Source organism: Perognathus longimembris, chromosome 1 (genome assembly GCF_023159225.1).
Source record: "Perognathus longimembris pacificus isolate PPM17 chromosome 1, ASM2315922v1, whole genome shotgun sequence".
In the NCBI taxonomy this organism is placed as follows: Eukaryota; Metazoa; Chordata; class Mammalia; order Rodentia; family Heteromyidae; genus Perognathus; species Perognathus longimembris.
The window spans coordinates 19,194,286-19,205,503 of NC_063161.1; the positions used below are offsets into that span (position 1 = coordinate 19,194,286).

The following is an 11,218-nucleotide window of genomic DNA, read 5'->3' on the forward strand; positions in this document are numbered from 1 at the left end:
GAAAACAAATCTTTACCTTTTATTTCCCTTAATGCTACTTAGTCTGAATTAAAAAAAAATTAACTTTGAAAGGTTTCTCATCCTTAGTTGAAACAATGACTCTTTGCAAGTCCCTCATGTTACATGCTAGACTTGATTGTGAGGACTGTAAGACTTCACTAAGCCCATCAGCCATGTTTTAAGGGAACTGGCAGCACACAGCAAGTGACGTGCTGGACCAGAAGGAACGACTCAGGCTCTCACATCCATAACAGCTGCTAGGTCTGTGATGTCCCCCGGGAGCCTATGAGATTCATGTGGATGAGCTCCAGAAAGAGGAAGACTTTGTTTAGTTTCCTGCTGAACAACAAGGTTCCTTTTGGGTATAAGATAGTGTTCCTGGGTGCTTTGATGATAAATTTCTGAAGCATGTTCAAAAGCAAGCATATCCTCTAATCTAGGTGACTACATATCTCTTGATCTACAGTCAGTTTCTATTAAAAATAAATCTTTCAAGGGCTGGGATGTAGCTTAGTGACAAAGCACTTGCCTAGCAATTTCAATGTTCTGGGCTTAATCCCCAGTACCAAAAAAGAAAAGACAGGGGCTGGGGATATAGCCTAGTGGCAAGAGTGCCTGCCTCAGATACACGAGGCCCTAGGTTCGATTCCCCAGCACCACATATACAAAAAACGGCCAGAAGCGGCGCTGTGGCTCAAGTGGCAGAGTGCTAGCCTTGAGCGGGAAGAAGCCAGGGACAGTGCTCAGGCCCTGAGTCCAAGGCCCAGGACTGGCCAAAAAAAGAAAAGAAAAGACAATTTTTTTCAAATACACTAATAAAATACAAGTACAATAATAAATACAAATACAAGCATTGTACTAATAAGATACCCTTAATGTATCTTCTTTCTTTTTTCCTTCCTTCTCCTTTTTCCCCTCTCTCTCTTTCCTCCCTTCCTTCTTCCCTTCTTTCTTTCCTTTTTTCTTTCTCTTCCTCCCTCCTTTCTTCTTTACTTAACTTTTTTTTGTCATTTGTGAGGCTTGAACTCAGGGCCTGGGCACTGTCCCTGCGCTCTTTTGCTCAAGGGTAGCACTCTATCACTTTGAGCCATTGCTCTACTTTCAGTTTTCTGCTGGTTAATTGGGACTTTTCTGCCCAGGATGGTTTTGAACAGCAATCCTCAGATCTCAGCCTACTGAGTAGCTAGGATTACAGGTGTGAGCCATGAGCACCTGGCTTCCCTTACTTTTTTTTAATGCTAGGTTGGCATCCAGGGCCTTGCGCTTGCTAGGCAAAGACTCTAACTCTACACCCATCCTTTTAATGTCCTAACTACTACCATTTCTTGTGAGATAGAAAACATCAGATGTGAAATTTTACTTCCTAAATAGCAAACAACTGGCTTTAACTGAACTCTACCACAGAACTATAAATAATATTCCTATCATTTATCTCAAAAAGTTGTCATAAATATTAAATAAGATAATATGAGTAAAGTTCTTCATATATTTCATGGCTTATATTTTGTCACTCAAGTTAGTTTTTGTTATTTTGTAATAACTGAATTCACTAACTCCTAATTGATCCCTGCCTCCTTTTCCTCTCCTTCCAATATTTTGATACATGAATGCCAGATTAATTTTCACAGATATGTAATTCTTATTTCATGTAGCCTCTTCAAACTGATACCTTTGAAAATCTCTTTTGTTGTTGTTGGCCATGGAGCTTGAACTCAGGACCTCAGTGTGGTCTCTGAGCTCTCTCGCTCAATGCTAGTGCTCTACTACTTTGAGCGACAACACCACTTCTGGTTTTCTGGTGATCAATCAGAGATAAGAGTCTTACAGACTCACCTGCCAGGCCTGGCTTTGAAATGCAATTCTGAGATTTCAGCCTCCTAAGTAACTAGGATTACAGGCCTGAGCCTCTAGTGCCCAGCTTGACCATCTCCTTAGCTTACAAACTGAAGCCAAGCCCTAATAGTAAAACAACAAAGGTTTCCCCTTCATACCCTCTATTATTCTTCTCAACCCAGTAAGTACCTGGACCCTGACTCAGTCAGTACCTGAACTGCTCACTTTCAGCCAGTACCTATAGCAACTCTCAGTTAAGTATCTAGATGGTTGACTCTCAGTTTCTAGACCACTAACTCTCAGCCAATACCTGGACCACTGACACTTCCATAAACTCTGACCTTTCACTCTTAATTTTTTTGCTTACTCTTAATCAAACTTCTACTTGTTAAACTCATAAATGAGTGAAATATGTTAAATAGTACCTGAAAAGGCTAGAGATGTGGTTCAGTACTACAGCACTTATCCAGAGTGCACTAAGCCCTGTATTTGATCCCCAACACTGTGAAGAAAATAATGTTAAAATCCCTGACATACTGTCACCATTGAGCACTATGATATGCAGTGGGGAGAGGAGAGTAAAGGGGCACTTACATCTGATTTTCAGATCAGGAAAAATGGAGATGATATATATTCTAGACTTTATGAATATAAAAATGAATTCTAGCCACGATACTCAAGGAACATTTTCGAGAGTAAACTCATACAGAACAGAATGAAAATGCCATATATAGTCTACATAGAAAAGTATTTTGAAGCTGTTCTGTAAGGCCTGGAAGACCTCTCACAGATATTAATTGTAATATACAATCTCAACTATTGGGAGGAAATACCCTGTTTTTTTTTCTTAATTTTTATTGTCAAAGTTATGTACAGAGAGGTTACAGTTTCATACGTTAGGCATTGGATACATTTCTTGTACTGTTTGTTACCTCCTCCCTCATTCTCCCCTTCCCCCTCCCCTCCCCCTTTCCCTTTCCCCCCCATGAGTCGTTCAGTTGATTTACACCAAACAGTTTTGCAAGTATTGCTTTTGTAGTCTTTTGTATTTTTACCCTGTGTCTCTCGATTTTGGTATTCCCTTTCAGTTTCCTAGTTCTAATACCAGTATACACGGTTTCCAATGTACTCAGATAAGATACAGAGATAGTGCAGGTACAACCACAGGAAGGGGATTCAAGAGGGTCATCAATAATAGAAGCTACGGTTTCACATCACATGTTGAAAGTAATTACAACAGTGATTTAACAGTCGTTTCCATAACATGGTGTTCATTTCACTTAGCATCATCTTTTGTGTTCATAAGGGTATAGCTATTGGGCTCTTGTGATCCTCTGATGTGACTAGCCTAAACCTGTGCTAATTATTCCCTATGAGGGAGACCATAGGGCCCATGTTTCTTTGGGTCTGACTCCTGTTTTTTCTTAAAAGTCCATTTCAAATCCTTCTTCATATCTAGGAAGCCTTTTCCCATCTTCCCTCACACAAGCATGTTGTTCCTCCCTTAGGCCACTTGTCACTTTTATATACTCACTTTATTCATCTTACTAAATTGTAAGGCTTAGGCAAGAATTGTATCTTGTTCATCTCTATACTCTTGTCTTGAATATCACAGATGCTAAGCAAATACTTCTCCAACTTGATACAACTCTATTTTACCAGTCAGTTACCTTCAATGGACCATCTAGTTGTTTTATTTGACTTTTGTCATCATGAACACTAATTTTTAACTTTTCTTGTTCCCATTCATCAACATGGAATGTTAACACTTGATTGCATTTACTATAACATCAATTCTAAGCACTGAAGGTGTGGCATTGTTACTACTTTCTATAATTCCATTAGGTCAGTACTTTATCAGATGATAACTAATTCAATTCAGACAGCGACTGCTTTTGAATGACTTTCATGGTTGCTTATTTGTAGGGATCCTTCAAGGTTTAAAGGGTATTATCTGGATTTACTTGCTGATCTTTTGTTTTCCTTTTTTGTTGTTGTTGTTCTTTTCCTCTTTCCCTTTTTTTTCCTAAATAATTTACACTTTTCCATTTGTTTTCCATAGGTAAATGTGAATGTAAAGAACAAGTGCTAGGAAACTCCAAGACATTCTGTGGAATGAAATATTCATATGGTGAGTCTGAAGTCTTCAAATGCTTCTCTGTATCTGTTCAAATGAAGTACAGAATTTGAAGGAAATGGGTGGCCTGGCTGATGGTATTACCACCTTACTTAGCACACACTAGATACTTAGGAAATGGCAGAAGAAGATACTAAATGTTTGTGATGACCAGTTCTCTTCCCCAACTTCTTTGAATGATTTGGACTTTTCAAAACGACAGGTAATACATCATATAGAAAAAGGGAAATGGAACAGCCTGAAGTAAAGACTATTTCTTCAAATTCTAAATGGATTTATATTTCCTATTAAATATATCAAGATGCATTATCTTGCTAACACATTCTTAATCAGTACTGGAAACTTTTTATCGCACCATTGTTCATATGGCCTGAAATATGCATTAGAATAAAGAGAAAAATTTTAAGTAGAGATTTCTGAAACCAAGTACTATATTTATGTTCCTGATAACATTGTATTTAATCTCATAAAAGATCAAAAAGTGGCAAGAACCATATAAATCCTATCTAAAGTTACATAAACATTTCCCTCTCTTCCATAATTGGCTAAACAATAGAAGAAAGCTTTTGAAATGTATAGTGCCCAATAAAGGGAAGGCAGTTCACAGGGAATAGCATTCACTTTTGATAACTTCTGAAAGCCAGAAAAAGGACAATTTAGTCTAAAGTCAGTTTGCTCAGTGAAAAATGTCCATTGGTTTTTAATACCACATTAGATGCTCCCATAACTGGTCAGTCTTTTAATTAGCTGTATTAATTTTCTACTTTAGATAATTTGCCCATTCTAAAAGATGTAATAAAACTCATGTCTTTTTTTTTTTTTGTCACTTGTGGAGCTTGAACTCTGGGCGTGGGCACTGTCTCTGAGCTCTTCAGCTCTACCACTTTATCCACAGCACCACTCCAGTGTTCTGGTGGTTAATTGGAGATAAGAGTCTCCTGGACTTTCCTGCCTGAACTGGCTTTGAATTGTGATCTTCCTGAGTATCTAGAATTACAAGAATGAGCCACCGGCACCCAGCAAAACTCTTCTATTTTTAATATACATTTCTTTGCAAAAAATGTTTTTTTCCCTGTCCAATCTTTCAGTTTATGGAAAAAAACATCTGATTTGTTTTTTCCTTTATAAAATATTTATTGTGTGATAGTTATGAACCAACAAGGCTCTGTGTTTTTGAGCTTATAGGATGGTGAGATAATCATGGTTGAACATTTAATGAGCATCAGACATGGGCCAGGCTCTATGCTGTATTCCCTTCACATGTTCATCTCATCCAAACTCTACCTCTAACCATCTTACTGCTCAAGTGAACTTGACCTGTTCACTTAATTTCTTAAAATATAAAAGATGAATAATACTTAAGACTTCTTACAAGTCTAAACATTTGATAAATTCTGAGAATACAACCTGATTCTCCAAATATGAGATCAAGCCAGAGAGCGTTCTTGGGGTTGGAGGTGTAGCTCAGGTTGTAGAGCCAGCCAGCCAATGAGTGAAACCATCGGTTACCAAATTGGATCCTGGTCTCAAAAAAAGGAAGAGAGAGGGGTGGGGGAGAGAGGGAGGGAGAAAGGAAGGAAGGAAAGAGAGAGAACTAAACAAAGAAAAGGAAAAAAAGAAAGGGAAAGGAAGAAAAACGAATGAAGGAAAAATAAAGGAAGGGTGAATGAAAGAAAGAGAAGGGGAAGGGAAGGGAAAAAGAAAGGATTCTCGCACAATCTTCTATACTTACCTAATGATATGAAAAATTGTTTCCTAGTGTTCTAGATTCCTAGTGTTGTAGTTTCCTAGAGTTCTAGTGGTCTTTTTCCCCACTTTAATTTATTGCTTAATCTTATTACTAAATCTTCAGCTACATCTATTCCATAGGTGGAAGAGAATGACGGAATCACAAGTTAAGCAGAATACTGAAGTTCTACAATGATAATATATTATACTGAATATATATATTTTTTTATTTTTTTATTTTTTTATTTTTTTATTTTTTTTTTTTTGCCAGTTCTGGGCCTTGGACTCAGGGCCTGAGCACTGTCCCTGGCCTCTTCCCGCTCAAGGCCAGCACTCTGCCACCTGAGCCACAGCGCCCCTTCTGGCCGTTTTCCATATATGTGTAGCTGGGGAATCAAACCGAGAGCCTTATGTGTAGGAGGCAAGCACTCTTGCCACTAGGCTATATTCCCAGCCCCATACTGAATATTTTTTAAAAACCTAGAAGAAAGCATTTTTCACTTCAGAGAAATGAATTAATATTTAAGTTGTCCAAATTTCAGAAAGTAAGGTGAAATATATGTGTTTTGACTTTTTGAATTATGTTGTTACAGTGCTGAAAATAAAGATTTTATCAGCTCATGATAAAGGTTCTCATGCTGAGGTCAATGTGAAGATTAAGAAAGTCTTAAAATCCTCCAAACTAAAGATCTTACGAGGAAAGCGAACATTATATCCAGAATCATGGACAAACAGAGGCTGCACTTGTCCAATCCTCAATCCTGGTAAGCATTTGACTTTCTTAATACTTACCTAGTCTCACCAATTTGCTGTTTGTCTTACATTCTCTGGGCCACAAAGCAAATTCATTACAGGCATCTCTCCTTTCCACCATCTGAATTCTTGGTAAAATTCAAATGGAGTTCTTGGAATTGACATAAAAAAATTCTCTTGTATGTGCTCTATAGTAGTAAAATATTTTTAAAATCCAGCAATTTAATACGTCTGTCCTAAAAGAGTAGTCGCAGATTGGTTCCAGGTCAACTGCATAGAAATCACTTTCATGAGTTTATCTGCCACTAGCTTGTTATCTGAGAGCTAAGTCCTATTACATTAGAACCTGTTCCCCAAGGAACCTCAAATGTAAAATCCCATCTGTACAAATAATATTGAATTAATTTTACTGTCGCATGAGAAGCTTCTGTTTCTCTTGGATAGAAAAGAACTCTCAAGTTCTCATCATATTATTTTTCATTAAGTGATCATTCTCGTTTTAAATTAGAAACAGCAGAAAAGAAATGAATACATTTTAGGGAAACTTGCAATGGAACAAAATTTTGTTTGAACCTTAAAATGTATGGCAGAGGTGAAAAACAGCTGCCTCTACACTCTACAAGCATATGAACACTCTTCAAACTGTGTTGTAGACTATTTATTTCAAATCGAGTACAGGATTTAAGTTTTTGACCTTAGCATCCCCAGTTACCTGCTCTCAGCACTCAGAAAATGGCAGTGAAATTCTGACAGAGTAGGTTACAGACAAACAAATAATTTCAAGCCCTCTATTTCCTAGTTTATGTATTATAGTCTGTTTTTTTTCTTGTTTATATAGTCATCATCTATGTCTTAAGAGTACTGTTGAAACAGGTGCATAATTTAAGTTCTGGATCTAATTTCTTCTTTTATAAGCCAGGAAACCACAGTTATGTTAATCAGAAGTTTTTGCAGTCATTGATACATTTTAAGAAACAAAGTACAGAGAAAGAAGAGAAAGACTAGCAATGATGAAATATACCCCCCAAGCAATCTAAATAATAGAGAAGTTTTAATGTTTTCTCAACTGTTAAATAATATTTCCTTCACTCTTGTCTACTTCTTATGCTCTTATTTAACATTAAGAAAGGAGAAAAGACATTTAAATCATAAAAATATGTAGTTCCAGAAAATAAGCTGCGATAACAGGAATCTTGGATTTTTAATACAAGAAACTAAGAATCATTAATTTAAGTTCTATTTCCCAATGATCTGTGCTTAGGGGCTTTCCTTATGAGTACTCTACTATTGTCTTGGCAGAAGAAGAAAAAAAAATCTGCGTGGTTTTTCAATAAGATATTAAAAACAAAAGTTTGACTATCTGAGCCACCCTCCAGGAAGTGAACTATATTTCCTAATCAGGTTTCTGCCAGAGTCAAAGAATCAACTGAGTTCATCACAATTGAAAACATAAGCCCAATTATTCAAAGAATGCTTGAAAACATGTTTACTTGCTTTGAAGAGAAGATTGGAACCTGCCAAAGCAAAACCAGACACTCTTTCATTTTGCTTTGGGTTTGGTTTTTTTTCTTTCTATTTTCACAAGTTCAATAGCTAAGGCCAAAGAAAGAAAGCTGATAAGAACTCTGAAACCTTATACCTCAACTTGCTTCCTTTGCTACTATAAAAAAGGAGCAATCTAACTATGTATCCTTGCAAAGAGAGACTGCTCTCTTAATTCATGAGAACATTCACTTATCATTCATATTTTATAATACCAGCACTAGCACTAAAGTATATTTTTCCTTTTCTATATGTACAAAATAAAACTTTGTATCCTCAAATGGATAGAAAAGTAGATGTCAAAGCATAAAGATAGAAAAATGTAATGTAACAATAAGAGATGTAAAATATAGGCTGGAGATGTGGTTCAACTGGTAGAGTGCCTGCCTAGCAAGCTCCAGACTCTGAGTTCAAGCCCCAGTATGCAATTGTTTTGTATGCTATTTGTTATAAAGTTGCACTGTAACTTATGGATTTATTAATTACCATTTACATTTATACCTTAAATTCATGGTAAATTCCTGTAGTATTTGTTCTGTTGATAGTTTCACAGTAAATTCATTTAAAATATTAGGGGGGAGGGGAAATGAAAGGGAAAAATCAAGGAGAAAATGAGGGAAGTGGTGACACTGTTCAAAAAGAAATGTACTGGGGCTGGGAATATGGCCTAGTGGTAGAGTGCTCGCCTCGTATACATGAAGCCCTGGGTTCAATTCCCTAGCACCACATATATAGAAAACGGCCAGAAGTGGCGCTGTGGCTCTAGTGGTAGAGTGCTAGCCTTGAGCAAAAAGAAGACAGGGACAGTGCTCAGGCCCTGAGCCCAAGGCCCAGGACTGGCAAAAAAAAAAAAAGAAAAGAAAAAGAAAAAGAAATGTACTCAATACCTGACTTATGAAACTGTAAACACTCCTCTGTACATCACATCTTTACAATAAATTTTTTAATTAGACTTAATTTTCAAAAACTTTATTGTATTTTTAAAAGATTATTGTTTTAGATATTAGATTATATGCCAAAACTATTGCATATGTACGTGCACATATACTTTTTATTTATCTATGTATTTATTTTTGGTAGTACTAAACGATGAACTAAGGGCCAGGGTAAGGGTAGAATGCTAGGCAAGCATTCTACCACTAAAGTACATCCCTCACCCTGTTTATTTTATTTTGCGGAAGAGTCTCACTAAAATTGTCCAGGAAATTGTGTTCTTCCTCTGTTTTAACCAAACTATATAAAACTATGAATTACAAATATATGAAACTGATGGTCTTACCCCTCCCTTGAATAAAACATAAAATACTATGTAGCTCCTAATTCTGTTCTCTGTTAGGTTTGGAGTACCTTGTAGCCGGACACGAAGATGTAAGAACAGGTAAATTAGTCGTGAATATGAAAAGTTTTGTCCAGCTCTGGAAACCATCTCTTGGAAGAAAAGTCATGGATATTTTAAAAAGAGAGTGCAAGTATCCATAAAGGTATACAGTACTAGAGTTTCTCTGTGTATAAAACACAAAATGTAATTTAAAAGAGACCTCAAAACTGATACTGGGATTTTAAGTGCCAAAACGTAGAGAAATGTTCCAATGAATGGAACTTGCTCAACCTGTCTCTCTTGGATCCATGTTTAAATTAGTTTTGTTTCATAAAGAGGCATGGCAAATCTTGAGATCTGTTTTCTATGGAAATGAAAGACATAACTAGTGACATATTTTAATAGCAGTATGATACCTAGTAATCCACTGGGAGCAGTATCTCTAATAAGGATTCCTCTCAGCTTCAGGTATATTACTTACATTTGATGCTACTTAAAGTAATTAAAGTCCTTTTAAAGAATCCCCAACCCTACTATCCGGAAAGGCGTTTCTTAAAAAGAGCCTTCTCTTGTCTGTTGTGTATGTACTTTGGTCTGTAGAATGTTGAATGGAGACTCTCCATATGTATATAGTATTCTCTTGTATAAAGCACTTTACTACCTACAACTTGTGTTGTAAATGGTTGGAGACTGCTGTTGACGGAAGAAAAGAAGGTGTGGATGAACACCCTACTAAAACAGTGGACAAAGGGACGATCTAAATGAAATTGTATGATTTAACTCTGAACACCTGGAGAAACTATGTATAGAAACAATATAAAAGAAGAGTATATTGACATGAAGCCTAGCTTTGGGCTAGAGGTTAGATTCCAACATAGTGACCATGATAAAATGCTTGAAAATTAAATAGAATAAGACCTTAAAATAAGAGAAAAAATCAGAAGTGTAGAAATATGTTTGCATAAAGGGGAAGTGAACTTAAGTTTTAAAAATCTCACCTATTGGGTGGGAAGGTGGCTTAGTGGTAGAGTGCTTGTCTAGCATGCATGAAGCCCTGGGTTTAATTCCTTAGTACCACATAAACAGAAAGAGCTGGGAGCAGTGCTGTGGCTCAAGTGGTAGAGTGCAGGCATTGAGCAAAAGAAGCACAGGGACAGCACCTGGACCCTGAATTCAAGCCCCAGGACCAGCAAAAAACAAAACAAAACAAAATCTCACCTCCTTGTGATGCACTTGTGTACACTTCAAAGTTATTGTAGACACAGAATTTGTTCTATTTTTGTGTTTAGTATTTAAACCTGAATGTTGAAATAGTTTTGCTCCTTCTCTTTATTAACAGTGTAAGGTCACTGTATTTACCTATTATTTTTTAATACAATGTATGTGATAATTTACCAAATTACCATTTTTCATTGATTTTCATCTTCTGTACCCACACATAACAACTATACATACAGTTACTTCTGTATTTGAGTATACATGAACACTCACAGTGCCATAAGATTAAATTCACATACAGAACTTATGTTTCCTGAGGTCCTGTGGACTTGCAAAAAAATATATATATATTGCTTTGTTAATTTGTTTTTATATGTCATATATGTAATAAAGGAATATTATCTCCTGATTTTTGTCTCATTTGTTGATCAACTTTTTCAGTGATGTTAAAAATTAATGTGGGAACTTAAATCTAAATTTCTTAAATTAAGAAAGTAAATTAACGGAGAAAAAAGGGGCCCAGCATTCTCGGGTTAGTCTAAGGTTGTGGAACAGAGTGGAAGCTAATTCATCCAGGTTTAGGTTCTGAAGCCTTTGGACATGAATTTTTTTTCATCCGTTGTAGTACAATTTTGATAGTAGTCTTATTTTTTAAATAATTTGAAAGTAATCAAAGTTTGTTGTTAGAA

The 11,218-nt window shown here is 36.3% G+C and overlaps 1 protein-coding gene across 1 annotated transcript in view; it reads left to right on the plus strand.

Annotated features, from left to right (window-relative positions):
- Ntn4 (netrin 4) overlaps positions 1-10,296 on the plus strand; it is a 96,387-nt gene extending 86,091 nt beyond the window's left edge. The window contains exons 8-10 of the mRNA XM_048358010.1: positions 3,896-3,964; positions 6,292-6,462; positions 9,330-10,296. Coding sequence (XP_048213967.1) covers positions 3,896-3,964; positions 6,292-6,462; positions 9,330-9,472 — 383 coding nt within the window. The 3' untranslated portion in view covers positions 9,473-10,296. The remainder of the gene's footprint in view (positions 1-3,895; positions 3,965-6,291; positions 6,463-9,329) is intronic.
- The last annotated feature ends 922 nt before the right edge of the window (positions 10,297-11,218 follow it).